General features: G+C 50.8%; 3 protein-coding genes across 3 annotated transcripts; 1 reads left to right on the top strand and 2 right to left on the bottom strand.

Moving 5' to 3' along the window:
• The first annotated feature begins 854 nt into the window (after positions 1–854).
• PAX4 (paired box 4) lies at positions 855–5,089 on the top strand. Its single transcript, XM_012720767.1, has 10 exons — positions 855–906; positions 1,276–1,406; positions 1,678–1,893; positions 2,168–2,243; positions 2,815–2,940; positions 3,086–3,168; positions 3,458–3,527; positions 3,975–4,030; positions 4,283–4,424; positions 5,016–5,089. The coding sequence occupies exons 1-10, from the start codon at positions 894–896 to the stop codon at positions 5,087–5,089; spliced, it is 987 nt and encodes a 328-aa protein (XP_012576221.1). The 5' UTR covers positions 855–893.
• Positions 5,090–10,050: 4,961 nt separating this feature from the next.
• FSCN3 (fascin actin-bundling protein 3, testicular) lies at positions 10,051–15,474 on the bottom strand. Its single transcript, XM_004677000.1, has 6 exons — positions 15,331–15,474; positions 13,630–14,326; positions 13,215–13,333; positions 11,166–11,325; positions 10,550–10,720; positions 10,051–10,256 (listed from the first exon to the last, which is right to left on the bottom strand). Exons 1-6 carry the CDS (start codon positions 15,472–15,474, stop codon positions 10,051–10,053), a joined length of 1,497 nt encoding a protein of 498 aa, XP_004677057.1.
• Positions 15,475–16,919: 1,445 nt separating this feature from the next.
• On the bottom strand, positions 16,920–19,844 carry ARF5 (ADP-ribosylation factor 5). Its single transcript, XM_004676999.2, has 6 exons — positions 19,733–19,844; positions 19,135–19,215; positions 18,672–18,781; positions 18,119–18,190; positions 17,490–17,615; positions 16,920–17,390 (listed from the first exon to the last, which is right to left on the bottom strand). The coding sequence occupies exons 1-6, from the start codon at positions 19,797–19,799 to the stop codon at positions 17,304–17,306; spliced, it is 543 nt and encodes a 180-aa protein (XP_004677056.1). The 5' UTR covers positions 19,800–19,844; the 3' UTR covers positions 16,920–17,303.
• Positions 19,845–19,850: the final 6 nt, after the last annotated feature.

Below are 19,850 nucleotides of genomic sequence, written 5' to 3'. Positions count from 1 at the left end.
ACGCCAGCCGGAAGAGAATTAGGTGAGTGTCTGATCCCAGAGACCTGTTCTCTGGGTTAAGTTTCTTTAGAATTAACAGGAATCAACAACCCCAACAAGACAGAAGTTGCTAAATGGAGGGTCTTTAGGGAGAAGCCAGGACTTCAGGCTTGTTCATTTCCACTTCTGAAGTGTGGGACCAGAACTTCAGGGCCTGGCGGTATGGCCGAGCCCCCCCTTCCCCAGAGCAAGTACAGCATCACGAGCTAGACCCGCCCTCGCTCCAGTCGCTTGCTCGGCAGGGAGGTTTCTGGCTGGTGGTTTGCAGGACCTAGCCTGGTTGGGGGTGTAGAGACCAGAACTTGGGCACTCAGCATCTCCAGCCTTGGGCCAGGGCAATCGGGATCTTTGGTCACTGAATGGACCCCTGAAAGGATAGACTAAGTGTTGGGTTTTGACCTTACTGAGGTCTGTGTTGGGAGGCTAGAGCCCTGGTCTCTGCACATCACCGAGGGCTGCAAAGACTTTTCAGGGGTCAGAATTGGCAGCTGTCATTTGCAAAAGGGTAAGTCTGAGACTTTAGAATCAGAGTTCTCTGATCACTGAATGGTTATAATGGATGTGTGAGGAACGGGGCCCTATCAGGACATCCCGAGTTGTCCTCAGCTAGCCCTATGATGCCAGTTCATGGGCTTAAAGCGAGAGAATTCTTATTTCCTTAGGCAACCCATTCTCATATTTTGGATACTGGAGCCTCTATCACCAAACCCCACATCCCAACACCACTCCAGGCAAGACATTCTCCCAAATACCCCTCACTGGCTGCTGGCCCGGCTCTAAGACCAGAGAAGGAGTCCGGGGAGAAACTTCCCAGGCTTCCCAGCTCCTGGCCTTCAGTGAGGCTTAACGGGAGCATGCAGCAGGAAGGTAGGCAGCTTGGGAGTGGAGGGGAGGGCAGGGAGGCTGGTGGTGGTGGGAGGATCTAGAGTGATTTTATCTGTCAGTGTTCTCGGGGAGCCTTGTTTTCCTCCACCCTACTCCCCTTACAACACTAGTGCATATGGCCACAGAGCAAAGACTCACCCACAAGCAAGCTCCCAAAGAAAGTGGCATGTGTGTGGGATCCCTGAAATAAAAGGGGAGCAGTTTTTTGGGGAGAAACTTTCTCTGGGATGGGAAGCCAGGATGGGGGGGAGGTGTGGGGTTGGAGTCACCCTGTCTCAGGGATGTTCTTCTAGCCAAGGGTGGGCTGGTGGGGCCAGGGGGTGGTATGTTGAGCTTCTGTCTGTTGCCCAGGGATCAGCAGTGTGAATCAACTGGGAGGGCTCTTTGTGAATGGGCGGCCCCTGCCTCTGGACACCCGGCAGCAGATTGTGCAGCTCGCAGTCAGCGGAATGCGCCCTTGTGACATCTCACGGAGCCTTAAGGTGGCCAGCTGGGACCTACATCCAGGGAGGGGGACAAGAAGCAGGGAGAAGGGGTCCCATTCAAGACAGGCATCTAGTGCACTCTGAGGGCCTTAGGGAATCGGGGATACCTTCTAGAAGACCCTCTTGGGAACTGGGAGGGGAAACTTGAGACCCCCCAAAGGTGAGGTTGGACTCTTGACCCTCTGGCCTGGTCCAACAAGTCTCACGTTACTTTGTCGCCTCTTTCTATCCATGATGCTTTTCCTGACCCATTTTCTTACCTACCCAGGTGTCTAATGGTTGTGTGAGCAAGATCCTGGGGCGTTATTACCGCACAGGTGTCTTGGAGCCCCAGGGCATTGGGGGGAGCAAGCCACGTCTGGCCACACCCCCTGTGGTGGCTCGAATCGCCCAGCTCAAGGGTGAGCGCCCAGCCCTCTTTGCCTGGGAGATCCAGCGCCAGCTCTGTGCAGAAGGGCTTTGCACACAGGACAAGACACCCAGTGTAAGTGCCTCTCATCTCTGCACCAGGCTTGGCCAACTGGCTGTCCGGGGAGAGAAAGATCTCGTCTCACCAGGCTAGGGGTGGTTGCCCTGGGAAATCTTCTGACCCATACGCTTCCCTTCTGAAAAGTAGCAGTGGTGAAAGCTTGAGAGAGAGGAGGCTGTCCTTGGGGACATGTGTGGGTCGGGATGAAGGGGAACAGGGATATTGGGGAAATATTTTCAGGAGGCATCTCAAGTCTGTATACTATTTCCCCACCCAATGACACCCCCAGGTCTCTTCTATCAACCGAGTTCTACGGGCGCTGCAGGAGGACCATCCACTGCCCTGGACACAGCTCAGGTCCCCAGGTGCGTCTCCAAACTACCCCTGGGAGAATCAGAGTCCATCTGTACAGTTCATAGTTCCTCAGGCCCTTTCTCCATCTTTCTTGGATCACCTCCCAGCAAGACCATAAGGAGGGCCTAGCAGGGAGTCTTATTCTCTGCTGGCAGAAGAAATTAGAAGCTCGGAGAATGGGAGTGAGTTTCCCAAGGTCCCCAGCTGTTTAGCAGGTCCTGGGCAGTTCTCCAAGCTCCCATGCCCACAGGATCTGCTGAAGAAGAGGCAGGACGAAGCCTTCGACACCTTGCCTCTGCCCTCCTCACACTTCTCAGAACATCCTTCTATGGGGTGATGAGAAATTGGACAAACCCTCTGTTTCCCCAAAGCTCTAAGCATGTACTCCACCATGGCACTGAACTTGATTCCCACCAAGTACCCCTACAGCAACTGCCCAGTAACTGTGAACGTCCGATCAGGCTGGCTCTGTGCTAAGAGCCCTTCAGTCCTTGTTCACAGCTCCCGGGGATGAGGGGTGGGACTTCTCGCACCCAGGAATCAGCCTCACAGGCCACCACAGACCATTATTCCCCTTTGCAGTTGTTTTGGCTCCAGTTCCTCGTACTCCCCATGGCGACTCTGAGATTCCTCGGGGTCCCCACCCAGGGACCAGCCACCGGAATCGGACTATCTTCTCCCCAGACCAAGCCGAGGCTCTAGAGAAAGGTGCTCAGGCTGGGTGGGTGGTGGGTCAGAGGGTTCTCCATGCAGCTTGGGGCGCAGTCCTGAGGCCGGTGAGTTGAGGCTGAGAGAGGCAGGCTTTAGGCTGGGGGGACCAGGTCTTGTCCTGGCTATGTGACTCTCTCTGCAGAGTTCCAGCGTGGACAGTATCCTGACTCAGTGACCCGTGGCAAGCTGGCTGCTGCCACCTCTCTGCCCGAGGACACAGTAAGGGTGAGTGTGTCTTTGTGTGCAGATGCATGACCCACGAGGAGTCTACTGGCAGGGTGTTGGGATCATGCCAGGTGGAGAAGGGGGTTATGCAGGGGAAATGGATAAGATCCTCCACACCCCCCTTCTGCTGATTGTTCTCTTCTCCACTCCAAGCCTTCAGAGCAGGGAAGGATGGTGTCAGACTGAGGAAGGACCTGTGCTCTGAGCTTTGCTCAGGAGCCTGTGGGGAGTGCCTAGGTGCCAGGGACCCAGAGGCACGGTCAGCTGTGCTGTTTCTGCCCACCCTCAGGTCTGGTTTTCCAACCGAAGAGCCAAATGGCGCCGACAAGAGAAGCTTAAGTGGGAAATGCAACAACCAGGTGATTTCTCTGCACCTCATTCACCTACATACCCTCCCATCCACTGATCTGTCCTCTGTCTGTACATCTCCCCATCCACCTGTCCATCCGTGCAGTCTGAGGCAGTCATCCATCTGTCCATCCACCCAGGCAGTCGTCCATCTGTCCATCGGTCCATGCATCCATGCATCCATCTACACACCTCCCATATGCCAGGTTCCATATTAAGATGCTGTTATTCAGTGCTGGAAAGTTCCCAATTTACCAGGCTTTGGACCTAATCTATCTTCTCTGGTCTCCCGAAGCCATGCTTAGGAGGAGAGAAGTTTAGGACCTTATCATCCATCTTTTCCCACTCCTGCAGAAGCTGCTAGAACCTCCCTACATCTACTCCACACCTCTCACTTGCCTGCCCGCTATCCCAGGCCCTTGTTGCTCCCTCTGAGTGAATCCACACTCACCTTGCAGGTGCTTCCCAGGATCTGACTGTACACAGTGCTTCCCCGGGGGTCATCTCTGCACAGGTAACTGGGAAGAGAGGGGAAGACTGTGAACTGGGAAGGCTGAAGGGCTCACTGCTTCTCCTGAGCTAAAGCCCATGACTCCCCAGGGCCTCCCTAGTGCACACTTCCAGAAAGTGGCCTCCTCCTATTCTATGTGAAAGGTGTTTCTGGAGAGATACAGAACACAGGGTGCGTAGTGGGACCCCTGGGGTCGCATCCTGCTAAACAGGGAGGCAGCACTGGCAGCTGCGGGCCTCCGCTTGCTTTCTCCAGCAGCCCCCTGGCATTGCACCCACAGCAGCTCGGCCGGCCTTGGAATCTTTGGGTCCCTCCTGCTATCAGCTGTGCTGGGGGACAGCACCACACAGATGTCTAAGCGACAGCCCAGCCCAAGCCTGTCTCAAGCCCTGCTGGGGTAAGAATGCAGATCAGGGCTCAGGCCTCCAGGGACTGACTCCTTGGCCCACAAGAAGGCATGGCTCTCCATTTGGAGAGGAAACTTGATATGGTCCTCCTCCTTGCATGGCCCACAAAGTGGGGGAGACCAGTATCCCCTGAGTCTGTAGTGGCATTGACAGCCTTGGCAGGAGAGGCTAGTGGGATTGCGACTTGAGTGTATGTGTCTAGGGAAGAAGAGTTGAAGTCTGCCTTTCTCCCCATCAATGACTTTGAGGGGTGGGGTGGTGGCAGCAGACCCAAGTTCACTCTTTTTGTCCCTACAGGCTGCCTACACCCTACATCTGACTTCCCTGGATTTGGTACTTTATCACCTCTGCCTTTGCTTCCACTGCCCCCACCCCCAGTCTTGGTGCCCCTCAGGACTTGCGGTGGCTTGGTTCCCCACTACTACAAGGCCAGTGATGAGGGGACAGGGCCGGAGTGGGAAGGAAGTGGGGTGGGAGGGTTCTAAATAGTCCTGCCCAAGCATCGCTCCCCCTTCCTCCTCCCCTGTCTCACCTGTGTGCCCTTTCACCCTGGCCTGACCCTGCCTCACTGTCCCTGCCAGTCCCGACAGGAGGCGCTGGAGAGGCAGTGCCTGCAGCTTCTCACACCGGTCTCGAGGCCACTTGGCAGCAATAAAGTCATTTTTAATTATCAGTCCCTGTTGTCCACCATGGCTTTCCATGAGTAGTAATATTCCCACCCTTATTTAGTGATGATAGAGGGTTTGCCTTATCTAGAAATCTATGTATTGGTCATTTATTGAATCTATGTAATATTTACCTATCTACCATCTACCCAATGCCCCGTCTATGTAGCTGTGTACATAAGCTATCTACATATGTATTGTATATATTCATGTACCAATCTTGGTGTTTGGGTGCTCACACAGGCACACACCTTCAAATGGCACATCACCCCGAAGGCCTTCAGCATACATCTCCAAAAAATGAGCATCTTTTCTTACAGAACCACATTACCATTCCTGGGAAAATTTCTAACAATTCCTTAATCGAAAAGAGTAGACAAGTGCCTAGGTTGCACATGCATTTTTTGCAAAGCAAGAGTGGAAATGCCTTTTCTTCATAGTCTGCTTGTCCCTTTGCTTCTGGGTGTGTTTGCTGGATTCATGTGCTTGGCAGTACATTCCCTATCTTCTCAATTTTTTCCTCCTTCAGGGAAATCTAGAGGCTCCTCCTGGGAAGTCTCAGGATGCAGGGAGAGGAATAGTCAGAAAAACAGTTGAACAAGGGGATATTCAGAACGGAGGATGGGCCCATGCCTCCGAATTCTCTTCTTTTTAAAGAGCAAGAGATGGGATGATGGTGTAAAATGGGGTGCATGGGGGAAGAGGGGCCTTGTTGTTTACTCCCATCTGGAACAGGTGCTGGTCCAGAAGTGCCTGGATTTGCTACTTCTTTGTGATCCCCTGCCCCTCCTTCTAGAGACACTCTTTTATTGTCAGAGCTGTGCTGTCCAATAGACACAACTGCATGTGACTATTTACATGTAATTAAAAAGAAATAATAAGTCAGCATCTCGCTCACACTAAGCACATGTGAAATGCCCAATCATCACATGTGGCCCAGCTCTTGTATTGGGCAATAAAGATGATAGGGCATTTCTATCAACACAGAAGGTTCTATAGGACCAGACAGCCCCAGAATGAAATTCCAGCAGTAACAACACCTTCTGTCCCTGCTCTGCCTCCTCACCCTCAAGCTGCAGACTCTGCTGGACAGACCGCCTAGGAAAGTGGGCATGGCTTTATGGGGGTGACAGTCTGCCCACAGCATCCACTTCAGGGACGAGATGGACGTCAGCAAGGGTAGGAGCTGTCAGCTGAGGCCATGGCTGAACACATTCAGGCTGAAGCTAGGTGGCTGCTTGTGGGGGTGCAGCAGGGGGAGAAGGGGAGAGATGCCCACGTGCGAGTGGTGTGTGTATGTATTTATGGAGTGCTGAGGGACAGGTTCTGAGTTAAATGATGTCCAAAGACCCAACGCTCTTAAAAATGAACCCTCTGGGCCCTCCCTGGTGGCGCAGCGGGTTAAAGCACAGCACTGAGAAGCTTAAGCCAGTTCCGCATGAGTTCGATTCCCGCCTGCCCCGGAGGTGACCACATGGCGTGGCAGACCTCTCCTGACCTGCCCGCTGCTCCCCTCAGCAGTGTACTTCGTAGATCTGCCTGTTCTGCTCCCCACTCTGTCTCTGGTGAAGCCTCTCGCCGCCCCTGAGCCTCTGGCCTGTACCCCAGTTCTGTATGCACAAATAAATAAATCTTTAAAAAAAAAAAATGAACCCTCCATGTCTGGAGGAAAGGAAAAAAAAAAAAAGAACCCCAAAGTATACCTGTGATCAGTTCTTATGTTCCCTAAGGAGAAACCTCATTTCCACTGTTCTCAAGCTTCACCTATTGGATTACAATTTTTACACAATTCTTTCATGTCTCTTGAGGAAGCCACATACAAAAGCTAAATGTTATTTTCCTCTGTCCAAGAGGAATCTTTCTCATGTTCTGCTTTCAACTTCACTTGGATTCAAATGGACTTAAAAATCGCGTACACTTTATGGTCTGGTGCAGTTTTCCCAGGGGAGAGGCCAGCAGCCCCACTGACATTTGAGAAAATCTTAGGGTACACGTGGATGCTGTTTTAAATAGTACTGAGTCCGAAGTGGGAAAAAAAAAAAAAAGATCCCCTTTCAACTTCTTTTCAATCCTGAGTGTATCAAGGAGAAATTTTTTATTTTGGCCTTACTTGTTAGTGCCTCTGAAACAGAGGTTTGTCCCCTTTTTGAACAAAGAGGATCTTCAGGCTCTGTGCCTTGAGCAGGGAAAGGAAATATAACTAGGATTTAATAACATCACTTTGTTTTCATTGTATTTATTTTTATGATCTTCTATTTATGGCCAGTGATTTTGATCTTCCATCTTTATAATAGTGATGGAAATATCCCTTTCTAAATAAATTTGCTTAAGAGTCTATGTCAATAAAAGCATTAATAGGGTGGATAGCAAATGAGCCAAAGCCATGAGGACTGTAAGAATGACAGTCACCAGCCCTCCCTGGTGGCACAGCAGGTTAAAGCACGGAACTAAGAAGCCAAAGCCATTTCAGCATGAGTTTGATCCCCTCCTCCCCCGGAGGTTCCCACATGGCGTGGCAGACCTCTCCTGGCCCGCCCGCTGCTCCCCTCAGCAGTGTACTTCGTCGATCTGCCTGTTCTGCTCCCCACTCTGACTCTGGCAAAGCTTCTCACTGCCCCTGTACTTCTGGCCTGTATCCCAGTTCTGAATGCACAAATAAATAAATCTTAAAAAAAAAAAAAAAGAATGACCGTCACCGAGGAATCCACACTTGATAGAAAGAGCTTTCAACCTTGGGTAAATCACTTCCGTCCCAGTAACAGGTGGACAGTGAGGGGGAAGTTCTTGTCATTCCCCTTACTGGAGACCAGATCAAATGTAATAATAAGGTGGGATGTTGGTCAACTTTGGGGTGAGGGTGAGTAGCACAGACAGACTAAGCTGTTCGTTTCATTATCTTGTGCCCAAGGATTAGCCAGCCTTTCTAAACCAAAAGGACATCCAGTCATTTTTGAATTCTGAATTCTTGCCTCAGGGCAAGACTAATTCCTCTTGGAATCACAAGGAAAAATCTAGTGGTTCTGGTGGGGATGGGGAAGAGCAATGGAAGAACCCGTTACCAGGTGGTCTCTCCTCGTGTGGACAGAAGTTAGGGTGGCCTGGCGCTTCAGAATCCACCACACCTAACCCTCTTTTCTGGACTGAGTCAGATGCACACCAGGGCCTTGGGGGTGGCCTTTTGTGTTGTATTGTTGAGATTGAAACAGGTGTTTTGCTAAACTGGGTAGGAAAAGTTGTGTAACAGATATTTTTCTCATGGATCTTGACTCTCGAGATTTTGTTTTGTTTCCTGTAGTAGTAATTTCTCCTGGAGGCTCTGGATTTTGGTAGGTGACATACCATTGACCTGGGGAGGCAAGAAGAAAACAGAAATGTCCTATATTGCTCATTGGCTGATTTTGGATTTTTTTTGGGGGGGAAAACCTGGTAAGATCATATAAAAAGAAAGAGAATTCAGTGATATGTCTCATTCTAGCTGAGGGATCAAAAGTAGACATATGGGGAAAAGATGATAAAAATTTATTAAAAAAATTAGAACTGTCAGAGTTCTCAGGGAAACTGCAGTAGACAGGTAAGAGTTCCTAAGAATTCAAACTGGATGGGGAAGACTTCTGATAGAATGAGTATATACTTGCTGCCAGGCTGCCAACTATGCATTCTATGGTCATTCTCTCATGTAATCATTATTTCATGTAACACAAGCATCTTGTAAGATAATTGTTATGTTCCCATTTCACCCACAAGAAACACATTTTAAGAGGTTCATTTGGCCAAGGTCAAACAATGAATTTAACAAATACGAATCTAATTAGGACCCAGGACTGAGTCTAGAAATGAGCTCCTCATCACTGCAAGACGCTGTCTGCTAGAATGTTAGGCCTGGAAGGAGCCTGAGGAATTTAGTTCAATTCAAACCCTTCATGGAATAAGAAAACTGGCCCAGTGGGATTTCATTTTATTTTTTCCAGTTTGGCCATAGAAAAGGGCTTGTGAAGAAAACTGGCAGAAAGGAAAAAAGGTACAAACATATATGAGGGGTCCACACTTAATTTGTATTGTCATTTAAACTTTACAAGACCTGAGGAAGTAGATCTCATTCCCACTAGTGGATAAGGAAACCATGGCCTAGAAATTGAATAGCATTTCCGAAGGGTGTATGATATCAAAGCCAAAGTTCTTTCTACCAGATCTTTATGACTTTTTAACCAAGACAGCAAGTTCAATGGTGAATGGACAATGCCCAGCAACGCTGTAGGGAGTGACACAAGGAAGCAGCCTTTTGGAAGCATGAACTTGGTGTGCAAAAGAGATTGGGGGGGGGGGGATGGGCCTGGCAGCAGGGAAGGCTGCTGGGGAGCCCAGGGAGCAGTGTAGGTTTTTTGGTCAAAAACAAAATATATAGTGGCAAGAGCGGGCACTCAAGGAGCTATTGCTAAGGAAGTACCCAAGAACTTTCAGAGTTTATTAAAGGACATGAAAGAGAGGTCATGGGAGGGCAGGGAAGAATCACTTGTAGGGTGAGCAGGTTGACTTTGAGGAGAGAGATGAGGTTAGAGTTCAGGAGAAGGGTCAGGGCTGCGGATAAATAACAGGGATCACCAATACCCCAAGATCAGAGAGAAAGAAATAGAGAGTGTAGAGTTTAGAAAGCACAACTTCAGAGGCAGCAATCTTCCCTAAAAATGGGGTAAAGCTTCATCTTAATGGAGGCAGATAAATAAGCACACCTCTCCTGTTCCTAGGAGGTTTGCCTGTGGCTAAGGGGGAGAATAGTGAGATTTTCCTTCTCACCAGCAAGTGGAGATTTAGAAATGCTGAGATGACAGCCTCAGATGCCATGGCTGGAGTTGATTTGGTTTTTGTTGAGCTCATATCCCTCCCACCCACCTCCCTTCTCTTGCCCCTCAGGCGCCTGGTATCCCCCTCCAGGGCCTTCCCCACTTTGCCTTACCTAAAACTCCCAAATACACTCTTTGGTAATGTCTTGGCTGTCTGCCAACAGCGTGCCGCTTCGGTCTGATCGCAGGTAGAAGCCATTGGGTGCGAGTACTGTGAGCAAGTTGCTCCCCTGAAGCTCTATACAAAAGTTGAGGGCGAACTTTCCCCAAGGACGGAAGGTGCCAAAGGATGTTATTGACCAGAAGGATCCACCCTGTGCTGGGGAGGGAAGATCTCTGGTTGGTGAGCCATTGGGGGAGGGGGAGGCATCTGAGTTGACCCCAGGGGCACACTCTGCTCCATGATGGCCCTTCTCCACCTCCATGGAAATGCAGGAGGACCAGTGCATACTCTACAGATTTCCACTGCCATCTCATTCTGAAGTGTGAGAACAAGCAGAACCCCATTTTGCCTGTTATGCTCAGCGGGCCATGAGGGTCAGACTCTAACATCTGGGATAGGGCCAAAGTGGAGGCTAGAGTAGGAACCTGGAGTGAAGAGGAGCTACCCACCCTGGAAGTGGTAGATGCCCTGGCGGCAGGGCAGCAGGTGGATGCAGTCGGGGTGGTCCATGTTACACTGCAGGAGGTCATGCTCCGACGAGGTGCCCACATATCCATACCGACCACGCAAGGCAATGAAAGGGCGGTTGGTGAACCGAACCCCAAATTCTTCAGTGGGGCCTGGAAGAAATAGGAAGGACTTATCTAGATCAGCTACTTTTCCAGATGGGAGCAGAAGGGGGGACAGTAATGGCAGAGGGTGTTGTTGATCTGGTAACAGCTGAAGAACATCTACACCAATTTCATGGGAGGTGCTGGTCACATTTGTACAAAGCTCCTGGTTCAGGGTAGGTCCAAGTAGTCTTCATATTCTTCCTTTCTTTGATATGCATAAACTCTGTAGTCCTCGTGATAACACTGTGAATCAAGCTGGTTGGGTAGCCCCTTCAGTTTTACATATCTTAAAACTGGGACTTGAAGCGGGAGCTTGCCTGAGTGATGACAAAAACCCAGTGGCTTGGCAAGCACACGGCCCTCAGCTTCAGTGCTCTTGCTGTCATAGCCCAGCTCCCTCTGAAAGGGTCCCTGACTTGGAATAGCCTGTCAAAGGGGCTGCTCTGCTCACCTGGAATGCTGGCGTTGGCCATCAGCAGACCCCCAGCTGTGATCCCCAGGAACCGGCCATTGGGGGACTGCAGGATGAGCTTGCCACAATTCCAGTGCACACGGAAGAAGGTGTCAGACTCCAGTGGGTGACCATCTGCCATCACAGTCCTATGGTGCCTCTGCAGAGAATATTGTGACAGGGACAGGAGCAATAATCTCAGACATCTTCCCATCATTTTGATTCCTGGACTTTTCCCACTTCCCACCCACCAGCATTTTCTTTTATTCCTCCAAGTATGCTTTATGGATCCTTTCTGGGGAAGATTTGGCCTCTGCTGCTGCCCTAGTCCATGCTGCTCCCCTGACTCCCCACCCCTTCAAGTCCAGGGTTAAAAAGGGACCTGGGGCCCTCCCTGGTGGCGCAGCGGGTTAAAGCACAGCACTAAGAAGCTAAAGCCACTTCTGTATGAGTTCGATCCCCGCCTGCCCCGGAGGTGACCACATGATGTGGCAGACCTCTCCTGACCCGCCCGCTGCTCCCCTCAGCAGTGTACTTCATCCATCTGCCTGTTCTCTCCCCACTCTGTCTCTGGTGAGGCTTCTCACCGCCCCAGAGCCTCTGGTCTGTACCCCAGTTAAAAAAAAAGGGACCTGGTATCCATATATAGAGAAATGACTCTTGGCCCTGACTCCCAAATCATTTTAAAAAATGGATCACAAACATAAAAGTGAAAGCAAAGCTATAAAGCACTTAGAAGAAAATATAGGAGAAATTTATTGCAACTTTGGGGTAGACAGTGACTTCTTGGGATCTAAACACATTAATCATTTCTAAGTGGACAAATGGACTCATCAAAATTTAAAACTTGCTACTCAAAGATGCTACTTACCCAATGAAAAGACAAACCACTGGTTGGGAGAAAATATGTTATGAATACAATACATAAATTTGGCACAACTTTAGGACATATGAAGAGCTCTTTATAATCCAATCATATTGTCAAAAGATTAAAACACATACTTGAAGAGAAAATATAAAACATCAATAAAGACATGCAAAGATGTTTGACATTATTAATTATAGGGGAAATACAAATTAAAGCTACAATAAGTTACCACTACACACTGATGAAAGTAACTAAAGTGGAAAAAAAAAAAACACCAAGTGTTGATAAGGATGTGGAATAATTATAACACTGATAATATTACTCTCATACATAATATGTGAGAGTAGCTCTAAATAATTATAATTTACCAGGCTAAAATGGGACTGTCACTTTAGAAATGTTTAGAAAATGTTTGACATTTTCTGATGAAGTGAAACACATTGATCATATGATCCAGTAATTCCACTTCTAGGTATTTACCCAAATGAAAACATAGGACCATAGAAAGAGTTGTACACGTACATAATATGAGTATTATGGAACATTACTCAGCTACATAAAGGCATGATAATACCTGCAATATCATGAATACATTTCAAAAATGTTATGCTAAGTGAAAGAAGTATAAATATCTCACATATTATGAGTCCATCTACATGAAATTCTAGAGTAGGCAGATTAATCTATAGTGACATAATACAGATTAGTGGTAGTGTGTGGGGGTGTGGAAGGGAACTGACTGCAAGGGGCAAGATGGAAGTTTTGTGGGGATGGAAATCTCAGACTTGTGACACAATTGTGGCATGGTTACATACATTTTAATACATTATACACTTAATATGGATGCATTTTTAAAAAATAATAGTTTGTTTTTACATCATTTTGTGCATTTTTCCACCTCAATTGCAATCCCCGTGGGCTTCCCATCACCAAATTACCCATGTGCCATCACCATAAAATATGGACATATTTTATTGCATATATACTATATTTATTTTCAAATCAATACAGTTGATTTGAAAATAGAGAGGCCTATTGGATGAAAATGGGCCCACTTGCTGCAAATGAAACTTGACTGACAAAGGCCTCCACAGCTGGCTTCACCATCTGGTCATCTGCTTTGAAGGATGGACGACAGTGTCTCAAGGTATCAGTTCTGGGTTTAGCTCAGAAGGTCTCACCTGGGCTAGGTAGCAGCCATTTGTTGAACGAAGCTGCAAGGTGGGGGTCTCACTGTCACATTCAAACTGGAACATGGACATCGGGGTTAAGTGCTCAGAGGCAGCATATACCTCAACATCTGCAGAGGAAGAATATGTCAGAAGAAGGCTGAGTCCCTCCTCCCCACTTTCTGGCTGGGATTCCCTTGGCTTTCCCCCCTCAGCCTTCATCCACTTCTACTGGACTAGGAGAACACCCAGTCATTTTCCTCCAAAGCCCATGTCCTTGCTTTCTACCCTTCTCCACGGCACAGGAGATCCTCTTGAGACTCCAGGATTTCCCTGTCAGCAGGATCAAAGCCCCTCACTGATCCCAAACACTATGAGCCATCAGGGCTCCCTCCCTCCCTGCCATGTTGACACCATGTTTACTTGCCGTAAACAACAGAGAGGAACTTGCGAGTCTTTGACTTGAGGCTGACCCAGGTAGGACAATGTCTGAGGATGAACCACTCCTCACCCCTTCGGGGATTGGAGCCCAGGCCTAGGAGCAGACGAGCCCCCTGGGGGTACAGCATGCCTCCTTCTCCATCACTCAGCGCCACGAGCCCTCCAGGCCGTACTTGCATGTGAAAAGCTGTCTGTGATGAGGGCTGGGAGACCAGCCGGTCTATGTGAGACACAAAGCAGTGTGTTGAGGTCTCCAGGTGGTAGCATCCATCTTGGAAATGCAACAGGAAGCCACATTCCTCCAGGCAGGGGACTGGCGCGTCCACCCAGACGCGGCCTACAGTGGGGTCAGCCCGCACATAGCAGCGGGTGAGGGGGCTGTAGAGGATCACGTGGACATGCAGGGCCGGTCGGGGCGTCCACATGTGGTAAGCTGACAGGACACGAGAGGTGCAGAACACGTCCTCGCCATCAGACTCCAGATAACGGCCACTGATGATGCACTGAAGGGTCCATTTACCATTGCGGTGGAAACGGAGCAGGAAGCAGCCATGGTGGCTGGTCTTTGGCCGGCCGTAGCAGAGACAGCCATTTGCCTCGCACAGAAGGTAGAGACCCTGAAAGCTCCTGAGTCGTACTATAGCCTGGGTCTCGTGCTCACTGCTCACCAGGACCTCCCAAGTCTAGAGGCGTGGGAGGAGAATGGGACATCAGTCCTGCCAAGTTTGAGACTGAGGAGCCCTGCCCAGCTCACCCAGCCCCTTTTGGAGAACAACCACCTTTCTCTCCACAATGGCCTCCTTGTTTCAGCTCTCCCATGCTCCCATCCAACAGTAAGGATTTTTGGGTTCCTTTGCCACTGGAACTATAGGTTTCTCAAGTTGCTAAGAGAAGCTCTAGATGCCCACTTCCTCCAGCTAACAGAAGGCAAACCTCTCTTCCTTGACCCCTTCCTTCAACACCTAGTTTCGAAGACATGATTTGGTACAAGACATGAGGTTACTTTTCTCCTCACTATTGCTCTTGGACAGCACACTCACTCAACATGGCCATCCCCAAAGCCACCATGCCAACAAGGCAGACCTTGGCTCCAGCGGTGAGGGTGGGAGCCCAGAAAGCCCAGATGCTATCTTCTGGTTAGCAGTTACAAGTAAGAGGCCCTACTTCTGCCACCCTCTGTAGCACCATTCCAGAGGGAGCTACACCCCTCTCTAAAATGCAATCAACTCTCCTAGGGCTTCCTGAGTACACCATTCTCAAATTACAACCAGAACAGAGGTGCAGGCCTTGCAGCAACACCACGGTGTCTTCATCCCAAATGCCCACAATTCTGCCTTGCACTCTGGACTCTGCACTGTTCACTTTGTGAATGACACAACCACTGGGCGCTGGGATGTGGGGTATGGAGCAGCCAGTGAAAGGCAAGGCAGCAAGATCAGGGCTGAGGTGTTACCTCATGGAACAGGTGGAGAGATGGGGAGATTGAGCTCTGGAAACCTGTGCACAAATATTTGGAGTACAAGAGTTTTGGTCTGGCGATGATGAGGGGAGAAAAACCACTAGTCTGGGAATGAACATTTGTGTGACTCCCCCAGGCCCATCCCAACACACACACACACACACACACACACAATTGTGGGCACAGAGCTCACCACTGGGAAACTGGGTCCAGTATAGGTCAGCTTACCTGTCTCCGGCCCAAACCCTTTGCAGTAGCAGTGACTGTACCCTTGTATGTCTCAAAAGTTAGGTAATTTCCTGCCCAGCTAATGAGTCCAACCCTTAGGTCCTCAGCCTTGGGTTGTCTTTGCGTCCACTCCACCTCATCCATGGGACCGGCACCACAAGTGATGACTCCCTCCGGCCCAGCCTTCCCCCCAGTGGTGAGGTCCCACAGGCCATAGGGCCTGAATAAAGGCCCAACGTGCCCACTGGAAGACGTTCCCAGAGGGAACTTTCCAGGCAGACTGGCCTAGGCCCAGTGCCTCTGTGACCCGGGGGCATTGTGACTGTCAGGCCTCAGCTTATCCCACCAGCAGGGTAAGGGCACTGGCCCAGCATCATTAATCCATGTCCAGAGCAAATGGGTCCAGGGCCTCTGGCATTGGCTGCCCCATGCCTCTAGGCATTAAGGAAGCCTGAGCTAAGGCTGGGAACCAGAACTTCAGCTGATGCCAGAGACTTCCTGGGATTCAGGCAAGCCCCTCCTCTTCTCCTGTTTCTCATTTTAGTAACAAGATAGAAACCAACCTCTTTTCTCTCTAGGAAGTGGGTTAGGCCTGGCAACCTTGGAGCTCAAGCGTTACTGGAATTCAAGATAGTCAGGAAAAACATGTTAATTCTTATAGCCCTTGGTGGGATGAGAACAGTGAGTCAAGAAGATACTTTTCAGGGAGAATGAGGAAGACCTGGACAGTAACAGGCAAGGCTCCATTACTCACTTAATCAGAAAGGAGCACAGCCTAGTGGGGAAGATACAGGTCCCAGCTCCTAGACCCCAGTGGCTCAGCTGCTGGGCAGCAGCCAGCGCTGTGTCTAAGGGTCCAGATGTCCCCCACCCACTCCAGGGCTCTGTGGCTACTAGCTTCTGGGACTCACATCCTACAAAGTTGATTGAGAAAACCAGTCCAAAACCTGGAGAAACTGACAAGCTGAAAGGAAAAGGGAAAAAGACAAAAGGCATGGTGGTAACAGGGAAGCAGGCAGGGAAGCCCACTTGGAGAACACACCCACACTCCTGGCCCCCTGCATGCTTTCTTATTCCCCACAGGGGGGTGGGGGGGTGTCTTCTTAGGTAGAGTGGTCCATAGTGAGGAACTACAATCCCCAAGTTGTACCAGTGGTTTACAATATGAGCCAAATGGAGTAATCGAAGAACAAGTTGTACCAGTGGTTTACAATATGAGCCAAATGGAGTAATCGAAGAACTGCTAAGAACCACTGCTCTAAAAAGCTAGGAGATGGACAGGAAGTGGGAGTCATGCGGTTTACAGAACCATGGAGATAGATCCTGTGACATTCAGGAATGTTCCCTTGGAATTGGAGAAGGAATGGGATTTCCTCCACTGGAACTTGATGCCGGTACTTCAAGCATTAAGAATAAGGAGAAAAGCTGAGCTAGCTGAAGGCATCAATGTGTAGTGGGGTGAAATGGGGGTGGTGGAAGAAGGGGATTGTGTTGCAGCTTTAGCTGCTTTGAGCACCTTCGTACTGTCTCGTTGCACCCAAACACCCGGCAACACCACCCTCCCACTTCTAGCTACAGACAACACCGTGTACAAACCACAGCAAATTTATTACTGAAGATCCAGTGCCACATCATAGCACCACCCGGAGCCCCCACTTCCCTCCCCACCTGGCCCCAAGGGTACACGTGAAATGGAAAAAACAAAAAGAAAACCCAGATCCCTGCTCCTTCTCTGGAAGAAGGGGCCTTGGCCCTGGAGCCGCTTCCACACGTCCCGGAAGGCAGGAGAGCAGCCCCTCCATGCCCAGAGAGCGAGGCTTGAGGCTCCAACAACAGAACATGCAGGGAGGAGCAGGAGCAGGCCCGTGTGGGGAGGTGTACGAGGGAGGGCACTGCCTGAGGAGTCCGGGAGTCTGGTCCTCCCTGGGATGCACGCGGGAGCTTCCGGGCAGCAGGGGCGGGCCCCTGGCTGGTTAGCGCTTCGACAGCTCGTGGGACAGCCAGTCCAGTCCATCGTACAGGCCTGTGCCTTGGGTAGCACAGGTGGCCTGGACATACCACTGTGGGGAGAAGGAAAGAGGTCAGCAGCAGGAAAGAAAGTGGGGGCTCTTACTTTCCTGCCCCAGCCTCTGGTTTTTGGGGAGAGGTAGGACTCGCACCGTGCGGCTACGTAAGTGCTGCAGCCCCAGCTTGTCCGTCAGCTCGCTCACGGGCATGGCGTTGGGCATGTCCTGCTTGTTGGCAAACACCAGCAGCACCGCATCCCGCAGCTCATCCTCCTGTAGCTGAAAGAGGCAAAGGGGGTGAATCTGTGGCCCTGGGGGTTCCCTAGGCTTCCTCCTCTTCTTTGCTGGGTATGGGAGTCTCCTCTCCTATATTCTAGTTTATTTGTGGGAAAGACATATTGGTGTGGAGAGTAGTGCTAAACACAAGACGCCCAGCCATAAATAAGCTTGAGACATTCAGGCCTCTATCCGGAAAGGGGGTGTTTCAAATTTGAGTATGAAGTCAAATGACAAAAATAACTAAATAAAATCCAAGACTGTAAGATGATATCTCCACCACATATCATTTCTCTGATTCAGATGGAAAAGTAAAATAACTCAAGGAAAAAGCCAACTTATACTATTTAACATCACCCACACTCAAAACTGGATGAGCTACAACCACATCCGTGTCCACAAAAAGAAATACATTTCTCTGCCTTCAAAATCTGTGGAACATTCCCCACCAGCACAGAAATCTCTCCCAAACCAAGGGCTCAGGTCCCAGGGCTCTGGGTGCTCACCATCTTCTGGAGTTCATCAGCAGATTCCTGGACCCGCTCGCGATCATTACTGTCCACCACAAAGATGAGGCCCTGGAAAGAGGAGGGGAGGGAGGGAGGGAGAACAATCGCTTCCACTTGGGAATACCCTGTCTGCCTTTTTTCTCCCCCTCTGATTGTGTCTAAACCCTTTTCCTCTAGCAAACTGTCACTAAGGCTCTGCAGGTGACCTGGGCACAACCTATAGACACTGCAAAGGACAGCCTCAGCCCTCAGGCAAGCAGACTCCTTAAAAGACACAGAACAAAACAGGAAAGACAAGTGAGGGGAGCTTATCAGGTAGTGTGGACCCAGAGCTTTGCTTTTAAGTCTAAGGCGGCTAAGCCTCAGAAGACCCAGCTCAATTCTGAACTGCAAAGCTAGCCTATAAAAGGGCAGGGAGTAGATGGTGTAAGGATTTTTTTCCTGGTCTTGGAACCCAACCAAGGCCAACACCTAACCTTCCTAACGGGGAGACCCCACTTCTTCCTATACCTGAGTGCTCTTGAAGGGGAGACCCCACTATCTCCTATACCTGAGTGTTCTGGAAGTAGTGCCGCCACAGAGGACGAATCTTGTCCTGGCCTCCCACGTCCCAGACGGTGAAACAGATGTTCTTGTATTCCACTGTTTCCACGTTGAAGCCTGTAAATAATTGGGGGGGGGGGGGCGAGGAGAAGAGGGTTGGGAAATGAGGAAAAAGTCCTGAGCGGAAGGAAGTCACTGAAACTACTGGGATTCCTTAGGGACACAAACCCGGAAGACAAATGATCAAGGCCCATAGGAAAGTAGCCGAGAAGACAGATCACAGATGGGGCGGGGCCAGTCACGTCCACCAGCTTGGGGCTGGCCGACTGCAGGAAGATACTGTGACCCACTTCTCAAGTGCCGGTATCTGATGTCAGGGTCAGCGCCCCCAGCCCGGCAGAATGGGGTGCAGACTCTTGAGAGGCCCGCGGCCGCGATCCCGCTCCTCCCGGCCTTGTCCCCGGACTCACCAATGGTGGGGATGGTGGTGACAATCTCCCCTAACTTCAGTTTGTACAGGATTGTGGTCTTGCCGGCTGCATCCAAGCCAACTGCAACGGAGAGGGGCACAGGGATGCAGATGGGAGCGAGGGAGCCCCCTAGAGACCAGGGAAGGGGAGAGGCCAGAACAGCTGACGGGGATGCGGGCGGAGAGCCCGAGCGCCTCCAGGTGCGCGCTGTTAGCTACCTTCCGGGCCTTGAGGGCTACCAGGGTGGCGAGAGCCAGCTCCTATCGCCCCGCGGGCAAGCGGCCGCAGAGGGCTGGGGGTGAGGGGCAGGAGGGCAGCGCTCCTTTAAAAAGTCGTCTCCAAGGGCGGAATCCTCCCTTCTTACCAACCGGGCTGGGGCGGAGGAAGCTTCACCCCACCCAGGCCCGCAGCCCCTAGTCTCAGGCCCCGGAGGCGGCTCCGCAGACCGCGACCCGCCCCAGGGCAGCGGCCGCGGGGTTTGAAGGTGGGTGATTGGGGGGAATCAGAGACCCGGGTGATCTGGGCTGGGGAGACGCGGGGGCGGGAGGGCTGCGTGGGGCCGGCGCTCCGTCCCGGCCGCGCGCTCGATCTGCCTCACCCATGAGGATCCGCATCTGCTTCTTCCCGAAGATCCGCGAAAAGAGCGCGGACACGGTGAGGCCCATGGCGGGGCCCGGGGGAGGGGGCGCGGGCACGGACGCAGGGTGCGGGCAGGA

This window comes from Condylura cristata, unplaced genomic scaffold, assembly GCF_000260355.1.
Source record: "Condylura cristata isolate star-nosed mole 26May11 unplaced genomic scaffold, ConCri1.0 scaffold00005, whole genome shotgun sequence".
In the NCBI taxonomy this organism is placed as follows: Eukaryota; Metazoa; Chordata; class Mammalia; order Eulipotyphla; family Talpidae; genus Condylura; species Condylura cristata.
This window is presented reverse-complemented; position numbering and strand designations above follow the sequence as displayed.

What these genes read in the sequence shown, in the direction of transcription:
- ARF5 (XM_004676999.2), bottom strand. Translation starts at nt 19,799, where the DNA reads ATGGGCCTCACCGTGTCCGCGCTCTTTTCGCGGATCTTCGGGAAGAAG. An exon ending in CACCACCATCCCCACCATTG is followed by an intron (nt 18,782 to 19,134) that starts GTGAGTCCGGGG and finishes AATTATTTACAG; the next exon opens with GCTTCAACGTGGAAACAGTG. An exon ending in ACTACTTCCAGAACACTCAG is followed by an intron (nt 18,191 to 18,671) that starts GTATAGGAGATA and finishes TCCTCTTTCCAG; the next exon opens with GGCCTCATCTTTGTGGTGGA.
- FSCN3 (XM_004677000.1), bottom strand. Translation starts at nt 15,474, where the DNA reads ATGGATGAGGTGGAGTGGACGCAAAGACAACCCAAGGCTGAGGACCTA. An exon ending in AGGGTTTGGGCCGGAGACAG is followed by an intron (nt 14,327 to 15,330) that starts GTAAGCTGACCT and finishes CCACGCCTCTAG; the next exon opens with ACTTGGGAGGTCCTGGTGAG. An exon ending in ATGGCTGCTACCTAGCCCAG is followed by an intron (nt 11,326 to 13,214) that starts GTGAGACCTTCT and finishes TATTCTCTGCAG; the next exon opens with AGGCACCATAGGACTGTGAT.
- PAX4 (XM_012720767.1), top strand. An exon ending in CACAGGACAAGACACCCAGT is followed by an intron (nt 1,894 to 2,167) that starts GTAAGTGCCTCT and finishes TGACACCCCCAG; the next exon opens with GTCTCTTCTATCAACCGAGT. An exon ending in CTGTCTCAAGCCCTGCTGGG is followed by an intron (nt 4,425 to 5,015) that starts GTAAGAATGCAG and finishes TGTCCCTGCCAG; the next exon opens with TCCCGACAGGAGGCGCTGGA.